At 36.1% G+C, this 17,134-nt stretch overlaps 1 protein-coding gene across 6 annotated transcripts in view; it reads right to left on the reverse strand.

Annotated features, from left to right (window-relative positions):
* DLC1 (DLC1 Rho GTPase activating protein) overlaps positions 1-17,134 on the reverse strand; it is a 262,569-nt gene that overhangs the window by 113,483 nt on the left and 131,952 nt on the right. For all 6 annotated transcript variants that reach the window (XM_065060997.1, XM_065060996.1, XM_065060995.1 and 3 more), the window contains one exon: positions 16,352-16,385. In XM_065060997.1, coding sequence (XP_064917069.1) covers positions 16,352-16,385 — 34 coding nt within the window. The remainder of the gene's footprint in view (positions 1-16,351; positions 16,386-17,134) is intronic.

Below are 17,134 nucleotides of genomic sequence, written 5' to 3' on the forward strand. Positions count from 1 at the left end.
CATCCCTCTCAACATTTCAGGTAGGTGGATATCCTACAGGTGGCTGAGCAAACTACAGCTGACTGCTGTAGTGCCAAGAGATGAAAAATGAAGTATAGACACTGTAAGAACATGGTGAAAGTATTCAATTCCTGTTGTAGGTCTGCTTTGCTCTGCAAATGGGTAGTTTTTCCATATGGAATATGAGATAATTAATCACGCTCACCTGGTTATATATTGAATGAACACTTTGAAAGAACAATGAAAAAAAGCCTTAAAAGCATACAGTAAAGGAAGACAAGGGATACAATCACACTGAATTGACATACACTTTACAATAAACAATATACTGTGTTGGCTGCTATATATGCTAACAGAGGAACATACATGTGGCCTGTGAGTCCTTTTAGGCACTACTCAATAAGGAAACTTAATTCCAGGGGCAGATTCAAACTCTGATTTTGCCTTTTGGTCAGCTCTTGTGACAAACAGCAGTGGAACTAGATTTCTTTCCTCTTCATGAGGAAAAGGTTTGAAGGAATAGAAACTTATCAAAAAGGAGCTAGGAAGTAAACAATTGTTGAATAGGTGTCAGGAAAACTTTAGAAGATAGCAGAGAAGAGCTTAATTTGATAGTTTATCATAAACTGAGTCATCACTTTCTGTTAATTGTGCTAGTGAATAGGAAAATACTCTGGAAAATGAGCTGGAAAATCTCCCCCATTCAAGTGACATAACATGACATACAGTAAGAACCAAAGTCATTCTAGATGACCAGACTTAAGCCAGAAGTATATACCACAAGAAGTGAGGAAACCAGTACAAGGAAAAGAAAACTGGATTTGTTATTTTTATGTTTTCTGTGTAATCAAGCAAAAAAGAGCATTATTAGAAAATACCCCACATCCTATGCAAAACTGATTTGCTTACTTAAAAACCTGAAATACCTTAGAAGAATTAAACTACCACTTAGAATGAAGTCAGGACTTCATTTCCAGAGGTCTGACAAGACAGTTGGGATCAGTTCTGAACTTGAAGGCCTGAAACTATACCAATCTTCTTTGAGAAATCCGAGTAAACACACTCAGGATATGGTTGTGGTAGAGTAATAAAGGCAGAAGGATTTGGAGTGAAGAGTTGGAGGGTACAGCGGAGTGGAATCCAGCTCAACCCTCATAAATGCTGTTGAAATTGGGAATGGCTTCCCTATTTTTAATGGAACTCATATGGATATTAAACCCAGGAAGTTCCATAAAGTTCAGTAAAAATTAGAAGTGTGCATAAGGAATTTAACAAAGTCTCAAAAATGTATAAGGTTTGGCACATTTCTTCATAGGTTTATGCTGCTCTTAGCATGAAGCACTGCAGGATAAGTTACAAAGTAGTGTGTGTCCTCACAGAGTTAGATGTGAAATGATTTACTGAGTTCAAAATGGAAGTTCAGCAGTGGTTCTCTCCAGAGATCCAGAGCAAGCAACGAAGGAAAGAAAAAAAATTGCATTGCACCTTCAGAAACAGTTAATTATAATTAGGTATTACAGATACTATTACAGTCTAGTCATAATAGCATATGTATTTTTTAACATCGCTGGAGAGTAGAATTATGGCTCTTTGTTTTTTTTTTACCTTAATCTATTTGGATGCTTCTTAAGAATAAGCCTTAATTTAAATTTTGGAAGTTTATAAATTTTGGTTTGGTGATAACTGCTCCTCTGAAATGTATTTTATCCCTGAGCTACAGATATCAAGGGTCAGTTGAAACATGTTCTCCACTTTAATGTAGGGATTTTTTTGTGTCTGGGAATATGAACTAGACTTTTTGTGCTGAAGGAAGTTAATCTTTTGATTGATGAAATATGAAGGCCATTAACACTTCATGAATTAAACTACAGTGCACCTAAATTCCTGTGACGATTTACAACTGTTGTTTGCCCCAGTAATTAAAAAGATTCAGTGGTAAACACCAATATTTAACAAGTCAGGCTGTTTAGCACGATGACCAGAACTTGTTTTGTTACAAGCTTTGCAGAAAGAGGATTTCTCAATTCTATGAGAAAAAGTGTACTCCAAAATTTGTGCTATTTGCAGCATAAACCAGAGTTGCTAAGAATATAGCACACTTTTCTTGTTTCTTTAAGGACAGTTTTATGAAGGGATAAGTGTCTAATTGCTGCAGGCTCAGGAAAGTATTTTGCCTTTGAGTTCACTTGACTGTCACTTGACTGAATCAATGAAATTTGGTGGTGCTTATCAGTGAGATCTGCTGTTCAAAGGTCCATTGGGAATAAAAGCAAATCCTGATGTTGAGGACATTGGTAGGCAATGCTTGCTCAGTGCCGATAGGGTTGGGATGTTAAACAGGGCTGTTTTTCTCCCAAATTAATGTGGAGCCCTGCCCCTGAGCTTCTTTTTTCTATGTCACACAGGTATAAGGTTTCCCCTGGTTTTATCAATTTGTAGTTAGGTTGCTGATAGAGAGAGCACTCATGCAGATAATAATTTTGTATTCACTCTATAATGATGGCTACAGTGACTTCCACTTAACTCAGCATGCTATTCAAAATACTATTGGTACTGACACACAAGGACAGTGCTAAGCGTGTCTTGGCATAACACTGCCCATTCCAAAGTCTTGCCCCAGAGGAGGGGGAGCACTGTGGCAGCAACCCCTGTTACAAATTGCTGCTCTCCAGAAAGCATAAGCTGGGGTGCTTGTTATTGCCTGCCAGGGCACTATGCCACACTTCTTCTCTGCAGTTATTCCAGAGATTACCTGGCCCTGCGATTTAAGGAAGCACAAAGGCAGCTGAAAGTCATTTGAGTTCCACTCTCCAGGTACGTGGAACAGAGCAGCAAGACTGCTAATTTTCTAGCTCACTGATTTTTCCTTTTCTGTCCTGAATTAATTACTCTTGAATGGTAGCTAGACGGTTAAAAGCCAAAAGTGAAGAATTACCAGTCCCATCTATCTGTAACCAAAATAATTAATTTCCAGAATTTCCTTTTCAGTAAAACTGGAAGGTAGTTTGTCAGAAGGAATGAAAGCAGAGGGAAGAGTTAGATGAAAGCAGTATTTCAAACCCTTATGCTAGAATCTCATTGTGGCATATTTTCCATGGGTTAGAAGAGGTATTGCACTTCCCAAACCTCATCTGGGAAGCAAGAGGTTAAAGGTGTTCCCACCGAGAAAGCAATTTGCTCATAAAGTCATATTTGAATCCTCTAAGGAAGGATTAAACCCAGAGAAGTTAGGGGTAGACAAACAACACCAAAATTAATTAATCAGGTTGATCTTTTTCATCAAGACCTCACTATATGAGTAAGCATGAACCTCATTCTACTTCTTGTTTTCACAGTCCCTGGCCCATGCTATCTCTGAAGGTGTTCGTGGGTCTTGTCTAGAAAAGTGCCAGATGGCATGGGCCAAAAATAAATTGGGAAGCATGACAATCAGTAAACAAGAGGGATAACTGCATGTCAGTACTTGAGCCCATGTCCTGCTTAGTTGTAGAAATTCTGTTGTGTGACTGAGTTCTTGTATGGGGTGCCCTTCTGTCCTTGGTGACTGGCTGCTGGCTGTACACTCCAAGTTTGATAGTCCTTTAGCCTGTACCTTCCTCTGACAGCACAAATGAAACAAACCTATTGTGATTCAACCAGGAGCTCTTTTAAGTGTGGAAATTCCCAGTTTTGGGAAGTACTTTGTTTGTGGTACTTTGTTATCATTGGATCTTTAAATCCATCTGGATTTCTAAATGGATAGAGAAAGAGCATTTTAAAGCAATTGTGTAACACCATATAGGAAACAACTATAAGGGAATATAGGAACCAACTCTCTTCTGGTTGTCTGCGCTGTACTGGTTTAGTCATTACAATTTAGACTTCAAGCAGTACTGCTGCTGCATGGTACATGGCAGACAGGGAGTTTTGGTGCTGGAGTGTGTCTCAGCAGCATCGTGCATGCTGCTACTTGCTAAATTCAGCTGGAAATCTACAGTAACGCCAGATTTATTTGTCTGTTACTTTTAACAATTACAACTCTCAATCTCACTTCAGTCTATTAAAACAATTGTCCATACTGCAGAATACTACAAAGACACTTATTTTTTTCTTTTTAAATGTTGCTTTATTTTTAAGGGTTTCTTTTGCTTGGTTTAAGGAAAACAGGTAAGGAAACTTAAATAACCCATCTCCGGAAATGAAATGATCACTATGTCTTTAGTTGAACTGGAATGCATTTAAGAAAATAAGAGAGAGGTTTAAGTTAGAGTCATGGGAACTGGTGAACAAAGCACCAAAAAGCATGAAACCCCAACACAGATGTAGCAAAGATTTTCCAGATGTGGAATTCTTTCTATGGATCAGTGGAGTCAGTTTAACTTGCTTAAGCTAGAATGATTTTTCTGTGGGGAAAAAAGAGTATGGTTCATTTCTTATCTCTCAGTCTTTTAATATAACTAAATGCAATTTACTTTGCTGAAGATTTTAATCTAGATTTGCTTTATGAAAAGATGTCTGTTTCTCATTCCTCTTAGTTTGTCTAATGTGTCATACATTGCCTCTCTGGAAATGCCTTAGAAATGTACTGCAAAAGTTCATATATGCAGCATCACCTTTGACTGAAACCTTTATTGGTTAAGTTAAGTTCCCTATTAAAGACAAAATGATGCCAAAGTTTTGGTTACAACTATAGCATATATATATAAACACACACACATATATACAGTTTTTAGTATGGCCTTTGTTTCTGTTTACGGTTTTATATTCTTATGAGAGATGATCATACTTTTTTTTTTTCTTTGCTATTTATTCAGCTGAAGAATTGCTTTGACTTACGGTTTTCTCATCATTGATTGATTTCTGCAAATTTTAAGATCTCCCTGACTATTGATAGAAAGATTCATAACATGTAGGGGAGTTTTGCCATTGTTGTATAAGTTACATAGTATTCTTGATTTGATGACATTTAGCAGGTACTGTTTCCTGGAGGAAATACATGCCTCTTACAAAACATAAGAAACACATAATAAAATGATATTCATTGTATGTATTAGGGCTGACCATTCAATACATTTTTACTACAAAATACCATTTGTGACACATTAAAAACATATTGAATAATTGGATAGTGATTTATCCACTGAAGATATTGCAATACGTTTTGACACGTTGGGCAACTTTTGAATTGGTACAGAGAGGGTTATGATTTGGGAAAATCTTATGAAAATCGGTGGTAAGACTGTCATTAATTTCACTGGGTAAAGGGTTATACTAATCAATTTTTCTGTCATTACTTTGTAAGGACAATTCTAAACCCACGTAGAACTCAAGCATCTGTAATTTGTTGGGGCAAGGAGCCTCACAGTTCAGTTACAGAATGTGTGGATGAATGCCTCTCCCTGTTTGTTTTGAATCTGCCACCTCTATTTGACGTCCTCTCATTATGTTGCAGGAACAGACAAGCAATTGCACATAAACATCAAATGGTTATCAACACAGGGTAATCAAACATGAACAACTACTGTACTGGGAGACAAAAAAAAAAAAAAAAATAAAGTGCAAAAACATTTGCTTTTGGAATAGCAGATACTGAGAGCCTGACTGAAAAAGCCAGTACCGCTTCCAAGGTAGCAGTGAATCCTGTGCTAACTTGTGCCAGAAACACTGTCTTCTACCTGACCCATTATTATTTGATCCTGCAATAGGTAGTAGAACAGCTGCTAAAAGGCATTTTTCATACCAATTCTAGTCTGGATCCATGCTCAAAACATAGAGTCAGACTTAAGTTGTAAGGGTGATCCGTATAAAACCTACAAGTCTGAGATCTTCGTCTAAAAGAGTGAAAGCAATTTTAGGAAAACTAGAGATTATTCCCATGAGTGTCTTTCAACTTCCCAATAATTTTCCAGCCACAAATGTCCTGATAATGATGAAATTACACCTGATAAAATTGATTAACCTGATACACACTTCAAAGTTTTGCCAGAGCGAGTATATCAGTAACAAATATGATATAGAGCCTAGCCGAAGGCACACTTGTACTGGCATATAAAAAAAATGTTATTCCACTCCGAGTTAGCATGAGCTATACCTCCAAAATAAGTCCTTGGCACTCTCTGAACACTCTTTAGTTTCATCCCTGCTTTGAGAGCCTCACATAGTAACTACAAAACCAAAATCTTTCTAGTGTAAGCACGGGCTTTTTTTTCTGCACAGAGCTCTATGTAAGTCAAATAATAGATTAAAAAACTATTGTCAGAAGTCTCGATCTTTCTTTTTCCTTGCAACATGAAGAAACATTGATTCTAGGATGACACTGTAAATTAGGCAACATGCCTGGAACAAGCAGTGGTTTATTTTCTTTCTTTTTTCCCCTGCCTTTTAACAGATATTTTAACTGCTCTTCTCCAATTTCAAGCCTGTTTTTTGGTATGAATTAAAATCCCTGGTTTCTTTCTACTTTGCCTTTCAGTTCTTCTTATAGGTGCCTACTGAGATATGATGTACCTGTCTAGCATTCTGAAATTGGTTATAAAGTATCTCCTTTTCTTTTAGGCCAAAGTACAGCAGCAGAAGCAATTGAATCCACTGTAGACTGGGCATTGAATTAATACCTACCAATGGAACTAAAGAGGCTATTCACCCAGAGAAACTTCCAGAGAAATCATTTTAGATTTGGATTTTGCAAACTTCTGCTTACAAGCTTAGTTGAAATTCATGTGACTGGAACGATTACCTGCAGGGATAAATCCTTGCATATTTGTGGTTTATAGGTAATTTGGCAGTTTTGTTTATCAATAAACTTGTTTTTTAGTTCTTTCTTTATTTGAAATGTCATGAAGAAGAGATTCACTAATAGTCAAAATCAACACAAAGGTAGATTGAAGATGGAAATAAAACAATTACATGAGATAACTGACTGATTTTCTATACATGAATTGTATGCTGGTACATTTTAAAGACCAATGGCACCTACCACATGCTAGAGAATCGGTATTTTATTTGATTGCCACTTCCTGATACATGCAAAAGCAATCTAATTTCACAAGAGTGTTGGCAGAGGAGATTCGAGACAATGGCTAAACTTGATGACTAGATACCACAAAGTATTACAAAATCTTCAGAATAAGGAAAACCACCTTTTGTCAGATATGGTTAGTATCTTTGAGTTTACAGGTAATAAAATATCTAGTCGCTCAGGCTGAACATACTACAAGCAGATACAGCAATTCTCTCAAGCATCACTTGCAAAATCAGAAGGCATTCAGAGCACAAGTCAGCAACTATTAAGAAAAAAACAAACAGTCTGAGCAACCTGTGACTCTGCAGTTACATACAGCCCTATCTTTGTGCTGCCAAAGACGGTTCCACATCAGGAAGACACTTTGCCTCCAGGTGTGCCTAATGCAAAGTGTGCTTTTGGGTGTCTCTCACCTGAGTTTTCAGCAGGTCCTTAGAGGAATGTAAATAAGCATGACTTCTCATCAAACATCAAAGAGGTCTTTCTTTTCCCTAAGGATTTGTGAAAAGGAGCTTCTCATTCTAATAAGACAGGAGTTTAAAGTGTGCATGTAAGTACCTAAAATATATAAACAACAAAGCCCTGTGCTGGCTTTGTGGAGTAAAGCTCATGTCCCAGGTGATCTGGACTGAAATAATTCCTTACTCCTCTGCAAAAAGAGAAAAGTTATCTTCTCAGATTTTTTGAAGTGTTCTAAGCTCTTCATACTAAAGATGATTTAAAATTGTTCAAGTCTTTGTTTCATCTTCAACAACTCTGAAACAACCTAGCAGTCCAAATCCTGTTTTAAAATACGAATACAGGAGCATAATATAAACTCACAAATGTTTTGCATGTTGTCTAGGAACCTAAAGAAGTAAAGAAGACCTTATTATATTTTTCAGAAATGACTAGGTATCTTTATAATTATGTGTCATGTGCAGATTTTACTGCCCAAATGTAACCTTTACTGGGAATCTGTATGCAATTGGCAGGTGTCACAACAGAAAGCTTGTTTTTCATCTTCAGGTACCTAAATAACTATGAAAATGTAGCCAAAATTTAATTTTAAAATTTGGCTCTGGGCACCTCAGCTTTTGAGAACCTGGCTCCTTTTCTGAACACAGAAAAAAAAAAGCCTATTACCTGATTTCCAAACCAACAGTCACATCACTATGTTGGAAAACAGGGCCTAATGATTACATGTCAGTATCAGTTAGGACCAAGTGAACTAGTTTATATTTAATCTGAATCAAAATAATTCTCTACCATGAACTCCATCTGAACAAACTTAGGCTAGAAATAACTTGATTAACTGATTATCACCATTCTCTGTCATTCTTGTTATAACCAAAAAAGGAGAGGAAGAACAACTCGTCCAGGTTTGCTTTGATTTAAAAGCTATTTTTGGTCATGGACTACCTCTTTTGGAATGTTTCTGATGTCCAGTATAATAAGAGATCACAATCTGGACGGGGTAATATAAATGCTACTGAACCACTGTGTAACTGATAACTAACTTCATACTGAAAAGCAACTTGATTAAGATTAAATATACGACACTAGCCAGAATATACTGAGTATCAGTTTACAGTCTGTATAGTGGTGTTCTAAAATGTGAGCACATTTTAATTAGTTATAATGTAATACTAAATTGAATTTGCTGAAAGTAATGAATTTATAAGCCTTCCACTGTATATTCTGTTTTGACAACAAGAGCTCAATCATGAAACATTGTTTCCCACAATATTTTTGTTTGCAAGTTGGGATTTTACAGTCTGGAAGGGTGGATAAATTAACGATAAAAAACTGGCTGGAGTGCAGCTCTATGGAAAAGGCCCTGGGGTCTTGGCAGGCAGCGAGCTGAGCATGAGCCAGCAGTGTGCCCTGGCAGCAAAGAGAGCTGGCAGCATCCTGGGATGTATCAATAAAAGCGTGGCATGTAAATTGGGGGAAAGGATTATCCCCTGCTATTCAGGGTTTCTTAGACCACATCTGCAATACCGAGTCCAGTTTCAGGATTCTCCCAGTACCAAAAAGACACCTATAAAAGGGAATAAGGCCAGGAGGGCCATCAAGCTGGTCTGGATCATTTGGCCTCTGAGCTGAGGCTGCAGGACTTGTGCAGGCTGAAGAGATGGCTTTTGGGGTCCTACCAGCAGCTCCTGAAGACTTTATGGGAGGTCAACAAGAAGATGGAGCTATGTTCTTCAAATTGTGCATGTGAGGATGACACAACATAAACTGAAACCAGAAAAGATAAGACTGGACATAGGGAAAACGATCTCCTCCATGAAGCCAGTACCGCAGTGGAGTAGGTAGCCTACAGAGGTTGCACAGGCTCCATCCTTGGAGGTTTTCAAAACCAGGCAGGATAAAATCCTGAGCAACCTTGTCTGACCTCAGGGTTGGTCCTACGTGAGCAGGAGGTTGGAGAAGGGATCTCCAAAGATGTCTTTCAAGAGAGTTATCCTTTGTTCAACTGTATTTCATCAATAGGTGATGAAGTCTGAGAGACATTCTTACAACTCACCAATTTGTGATGAAACATATTATTAACTTCAAAATATGTTTAAAAGAATTCAATGCTAATGCCTTTTTTTTTTTTTCTTTTCTTAATCACATAGTTTCTGCATTAAAATTTTGCCTTAGCAAGAGAAGTATATATTGCCTTAAAAACACATTGGATTGGACAGAAAAAGGACAGCTTAAAGATTTAGCATGATGGCCAGCAGCAATCACTCAGTTGGCACTATATATGTCTTTATTCCTATCAGTGAAATAAAGTATCTTGATTAGAGTAAGGTAATTTTTAACATAAAACTGAAGACAGCAAACCAGCAAAGAAACAAAAATTCAATTGCTCACCAGGGGAATATAAAACACTGAGGCACTGCTTGTTTTCTCTAAAGTGAATACCAACATTTGAATATTTGTTATGGAAATATTTAAAGTTGTTTCCACAAGTAACACAATCACCAAAGAATCTAGACAAATATCATAGCTAGAAAAGCATTAAAGTGCATTATACGGACCAAAGCAACGCAAAGATAATTGTCTATCCTTGTTATTTTCCTGAAATAATTCAGTTAAGCTTTTCTAAGTATTTTAAAGATCAAAACAGATGAGACTACATTAAAGAAATAAACAAAATCAAATGCCTTTGAAGATAACAATGGCATATTTTGATTTAAAAAGCTCTTCCAAAGAAGTATAAAAGCAGGTCCATGGTGACAGCTGGTAGAATAAGAAAACAGAAGCTGGCTAAATATTTAAGAATTCAATGCACAAGAGGTTCTGTTAGTTCTCAGATACTTCAGATGTACTTTATTATTATGCAATGATTTAATGGAATTTGTTTTAGCCTTCCAGAAATCACTTGTTTTCTTGTTCAGGCATGGGACCTGAACATTTTTCTTCTTCTTCTTCAATGGTATTCAGCCTTCTTGACTGCTGGTTCCCCCTCAGAGCACATTCACACCACCTGGGCCTACGCTTCACTATTTAAGACTCAAGACAGTAGTATACAACAGACAATCATGAGGAATTTTAGAGGCCATTCTGCTTCCAGTCAACTTAGCACACTTTTAAGCAGTCTTTCAGAGGAAAGCTGCAGTCTCAGGGTATACACTTTCCTCCAAAACCTGAAGAAAGTGGCCACAGCACCTTAAGATTAATGAGACTCTGGTTTTGCACAGTGCTACGTGAATTTTAAAGTTAGTGTGTCTATATCCACATGCATAAAGTGAATATGATTTGACTTTTAAAAGTGAAGTAATTTATTCAGAAGAACAAATATGGTAGTGTGTGGTTAATAAGCCACTAAAAGTCAAATACCAAAAATCATTACATCGGCTATTTTACTGCATTTAGAAAAATATAAAGAAAATCCAACAACTAAAACTTATCAGGAATCTTGGTATGAAATGTCAGTTTTCAGTATCTATTAGCATCACAAACCTTTTTTTCTAGTAATGAAATAAATGACAGTGAAATAAAAATATATTTATTAGCATTATCAGTGTTTGGCAGACATCCACGCATATTCTGGCAGAGTTTCTGTAACTGTTTTTTAGTATGACAGATTGAAGTGCGAGTGCTCACCTGACATTTTTATTTAGAAGGCAAACACTCAGCTAAAGCAAATTCTATAACTGTTGCAACATGAACATTAAAGGAAAGATTACCTAGATAGGAACTGGTACTTCCTACTAAGGTCTTACAAAAACACTAGTAAGACTGTTCTACTAAAATCTGATACATTACTTGCAAAGAGAAACTATTAATAATTAATTTTGCCCAGCTTATTCTAGAATACTGGCTACAGATATTGTAAAGGAGCCAGAAAACTAGTAACTGTGCCAATTAACTTGCATTTCTTTCCAGTTTCTGTGGAAACTGATATCGCGTAGCTGGTGAGATTGAATTTTTTAATGCTTGTTCTAGGTTTAAAATAAGTTATGTATAGATGAACCTCTAATGACTTTATGAAAGCAGAGCATCCAGTGGGTACTGCTCATAGAAAGAACTGGATCTAGAACACGTTCATATACTCTAGTGGAGATTTTTTTTTTTTTTTTTACTTTTTGATTAGAGCTGCAGTTAAATTAGATGAGCTCTACCTCACGTGCAAAGCAGTTGGTCCTTTATGTGCCTTGTTTACTGCCAGTGAACCTGTTGCTACTGTTTTTTCAAGGTCCTCCCACTGCGAGTTCTCACAGATGGGCTCGACCCACTTTGTCATCACTCCATCACCTGGTGTTCTGCAGCTCATCTCATCATGAGGCCAAGCACCAAGTGTCCTCTGCTGCCTGACACCAACAATTAAAGTCTGCGAGAGGAAATACCCTGCTGTTAAGGTCCCTTTGATAGTCTGTGTATTTGTCTTCCTCACGAATCAAAGGCAACCTGGGAAATGAACACCAAAGGACATTGAGCCTGTACTTTATTAAGTAGTACCTATACCAGAAATCTAAAGGAGATACAGAAAGAAATGAGACTTGTTCACTGCCAGGCCTATATAGAAACACTAACATTGGAGAGCTTTCAAACACTTTACGTTAGCCATAGATCCAATGAGGCTTCTGTCTTTGTGCTTACAACTTTGTCCTCCTGTTTGCTTGCTGATCACCAAAACATGGATGAGAAATGGGCTATCAAATCTGTTCTACTCCATGTGAGAGACTGACACTTTTAATTTGTGCTGAAATAAATGTCTGTAACCTACTAGTTAGAGAGAGTCCTGAGATTTACCCAAAGAGGTTATACACTTTTCTTACAGTATATATTCAAAGCAAGAGGGAATATTCTGGTAGAATCATGAAAGCTCTGAAAAGCACGTTTGCTTGCTGTCGTGCTACAGAATTTTTACTGCTACAGATAAGTAGTGTCACTTGCTTTTTTAAATCAAGTCATGTGTTCTATGTTTTTTAATTGATCCAAGTTTGTAATTAATAACTAAAATGCAGTACTCAGTAATTTAAACCTTATTTTAATTTTAGAGCAGCAACTCTTCTAAATGTGTATTAAAACAAAATACCACAGGTCAGTTGTTTTACGCATGGGAAAAAAAAAAAATATTTATTATAATTCTGAACATTATGGACCAATGGTGTTAATATTTATTTAGGGCTAGACTAAACCTTCTGCCCTGTTTATGTGATAGCACATAGTTTCACCACCTTAAGAGAAATAAGCTGTGCTAGTCCCTGACCAGATGTGGATATTCACTCTTCCCCTCCCACTGGCTCTGTTGTAGCAATGTTTCCAAGTCACAGAGTTCACTGTTCCCTACAAATATTTGAGGATAAATTGGGAAATCATGAAGTAGGTCCACAAAGAGACTTAGGCAACACTTCTAATGTTGACTTATAGTCATTTCACCTTTGTTTTGCAAACACTGCTCCAGAAACTGAAGTTAGCCCTGAATTAGGAACCTCACAGTGGATTCCTCATACTGAATATTGGCATCTATGTTAGGAGCCATCTTGACTTTACAGTTGGCGGAGAATTAATCAATACTATTCTTGAGGTCTTGTGTGTGATTCACATCAGTAAACTAAATGCTGACATATATGTGAACCAAAGGTTCATATGTTGATTGTTTTAGCCTTTAAATGAAACCAATACCACTAACTCTGACACAGACACTGTCATTATTGACAGGTGAGATGAAACTTTCACCACTTTCACCAATCAAATTTCTTCATAGTTCGTGAACAGAATTTGAAAATAGAAATCACAACAGTCAGCAAGGTAAGTAAACACATGAGGATACATAAATTACTTAAAAGACAGATGCATCTGAGTGAAACAGTCTTTTGAAGGTGGTTGCTGGCTTATACTCCTGATTCAGGTGCTCATAATCCCAGCCCCGAGTCATCTCTTGGCTTCCTTAACTGTGCATGTTGCTTGAACTTAATTTCTACCTTAAAAAGTTATTTCAAGAGATTTTTCGACTGCTGCCAGAAATGTCAACAATATTGAGACTTCTTAAAAATGCATTTCTCAGAAATAGCTGATGCCACAGTACCTCATTGGCAATGCCCTAATTCATACAACCTGAAGCAATAGCATAAACAGTTAGGCATGACTGATATTCGGCTCAATATTCTAATCATTTATAGGTTTTTGCCAAAAGGACTCTGCAGTTGCAGTTTTACTACACTTTCCACTGTAAAAAAAATGGTTATGCAACTCTCGAGTTATTAATTGACAAAAGAAACAATGTGTTTTCAGATTATGTTTGGCTATCCTCTAAATCTAAAAATAGAGTGCGTGCATGTGTTTTTGTATTTTTTTAAGTACTCCATCTGAAAGTTTGTATATGAGGTAGTCAAAATTTACCATGTGTTGGAAAATACATAAATTACGAAAATATTTAATTCCAAGGATTAATAGCTGCTATAAACATAATCAGGTATGTGTGAACTTCTAAGCTGCTTAAGCAACTTTGTCCGTTTAAGGATCTAAAAGTTTCATTGCCTATAGGAAAAGCATTTGAAAGTATGAAAATATCTGGAGCTAACAGAATAGAAAGACTTGTAAAACCAGGTTTTTATTTATGTATTTAGGAGTTCTGAACCAGAAATATTGAAATTAAAGCATTTCTACTTTCTTGTACCTCTCATTCCAGTCCTAGATTAAGCTAAATAATATTAAGTAGTAAAGAGGGAGCTACAAGAAATTATTACTTCAGTTTCTCAAAATAAGAAAATATGTTTGACTGCACATTTTGAGTTTATTTTTAATTTTAATGCAATGCTAGCCAATCTCTTTACCTACTGTGTTATCACCATCAGTCTAGTAGTTTGCAATATATTTTAGTCTGTTTGTAATAACGCAATCCAGAAAGAGTAATATTGTTGCTATTTCCAAATAAATACAAAAATTAATATTGGTGTTGTTCTTTTACAGTAGACATATGCTTTGTTCTTTTTTTGAAGGCTTTTACACCTTACATACAGCTTAGTCATTCATGGGTCTTATGCAATATCATTTACCTGGGCAGCCATAAGCAGCAATGATCAAACAAAGTTTAGTTAAATTGCAAAACATGAGAGCTGAATATCTGAATCAAGATCCAACCACATTCGAAAAAAATAGCACTAACTATTCATAGAACCAAGGGGACTTCATTCAATAGGCCTGATTTAAATAATCAGCTCCCTAATGCGTGCTCAATATTTCCAAAAAACCCATCATAACCTCGTGAGCATCTGAGCTGCAAATAGCTGAACAGAATGCAAAAGCTATTAAAAGGCCAAAATATTTATGTTCAGTCTAGCTTATGTACATGGAAAAGTCAGCAAATTGACTTCACATGACACAAAGTTCCACCTATATATTTGTATCATTAAATATAATGCTGTTCACAAAAAACATAACACTGAAGCCTGGGCATGAAGAAGGAATAGAGAGATCAATTCATATGCATATGTACAAGTTATAAAGCGTATGTCAGAAATACATTTATTTCATACCATCATCAACACTGATGTCACAGGTAGTTTTGACACTGAAAAAGTAAGTATAGATCTTTGAGTTTTATTTCTGATTTAACAAGACATTAGCTATAGCAAACACTTGTTTCAGCTCTATTCTTTAAGTATGAATTAAATCACTATACCCTGAAGATTTTTTAATTACTTTCAGATAGCTTTTAGTTGTTTATGGTACATGATTACTAAAGATGTACAAAACCCTATAATGTTGCATGGCTGCTTGACAAAGAATTTGAAATTAGCTGCAAGTAGTAGGGTCAGTTATAATCAATTTGCATGTTTGGACATAATTGAAAGGATGTGGCCAAATAGGAAATGCCTCAGAAAAATAAATACCAAACAATGCCACCTGAAAAATCTATAAAGAAAATGCTTATTAAATATAGGTCACAGTTTGGAAACTATGAACTTCAACAGCTAAAAAAGCAACACCCTGACCAGACAACTTCATAGCTTTTACAGAACTGATTGGCACTGTAGCTTTTCTCTCAAAAAACTTTCTTTTAACTTATTTCTCTCCCTTAGTAAGCAAATGAAAAGAAACAATCCAAAGAAGAATAAGGCAATAAAATATCACCAACAAATATCAGGCATAAATCAGAATTGTAGATTGCATTTGGATATTTAAGGTATTTTTCAAGCTATATTTGAAGTACAGTAGCAAACTACCATTAAAAAAAAAATAAGAAGAAAACAACATTGATTCTAGAAATCTATTGTGCTAAGAGTGGAGTGTTCCCTAGTGTTTATCATGACAATGCAAGCATTTGACAGCACCTAGCAGACAGTCACTAATAGGTTTTACATACCAACACCGAAGTATGTATAGTGTTCAGAAAGCACATATATCAGAAAACAACAGAAAAATAACCTTTCAATATCCTGGAAGTACTTAGCTAAAATAAAAAATATCCCCAGTGAAATACTCCAGATAAATGAAGTTTCCTACCATACTTAAAGACAGACAGTAAAGTTCACACTAAGTCATCAAATTCCACTGAATTGAACAAACTCATTGGCATCCATGTTTGTTAACTGAGACATCAAATAAATCACAATAGATTTTAAATCGAAATAACAAGTTAGTATATTGAGGAAGCCTGACATGTAAGGCACAGCTGAAATTCAACTTAGTCCTTTTTAGGATAGATTCAAACATCTTAGTACCGCACAGAAAGCTGGACTGCTTCTCAGAAAGAGAAAATATCATATTCAGAAAACAATTAATAAACTTTACACAGACATTCATCAGGTCTGTAACTCTGCACATTCAAAACTCCACAGCTGAAACCCATCTTTTGTTAGTTAGTTAAGTAACACTGTATTCCACAAGACAAGCAAATGAGAAAACAAGTAAATATTTACTCACCAGCCTTCTCCTTCTCTGAAATAACTGGCATAGCCTGAAAGAAAAAAAAAAAAAATATATATATACCACTATTAAAAAATTAAGATTATTAGGGAAACTTTATAAAATCTTAAGGTAGATTTCGCGAGTGTCCGGAAGGTCTGGGAAAGACCTGAGGTCTCACTGTGTTAAGCACTCTGTAGAGAAACATACGGTTCCCATTTGAGTGGCTTGTAGTCTGTTATGAAATCAATTACTGTTGAAAAACAAACAAACAAACAAACAAACAAACTAGGAGAGGAGGGAGGAGATGGAGTTAAAAAATATTCCAATGATTGCATTTTGAAATAGTCATCCTAGAATACATGCCCACAAAATTCCATTGGGAAATTACTAAATAACTCTGAAGGAGTGCAGACAAAAACTGTGGCTGAAGATGAGACTAAAATGCCAAATCTTTCTTCTGCAGACCTCAAGTACAGTTCTGCAACTGACTCCATATAGTTAGGAGTCAGGTTCAAATGTATGTTGTTCTCTAACATACCAGTTTTTCAGAGACAAGTAATAGAAGTGTTTTCATTTCGAATATAATTGTTTTTAGACTTGGAAAATTGTGGGGTTTTTGCAAGGGATGTAAAAGTCTTTCGTATTATGCTCTTCTTTCAGACTAAAGCAAAAGAACTTTCTGAATGTAATTTTCCTAAAATAAATAGGTTATAGATTGAATGAATAGCAGAATGGAGTTTATGTGGTACACCTATAAACAGAATTAAAGACTGTGCAGACTGTTAAATGTAATAGAGG

Source organism: Columba livia, chromosome 4 (assembly GCF_036013475.1).
Source record: "Columba livia isolate bColLiv1 breed racing homer chromosome 4, bColLiv1.pat.W.v2, whole genome shotgun sequence".
NCBI lineage: Eukaryota > Metazoa > Chordata > Aves > Columbiformes > Columbidae > Columba > Columba livia.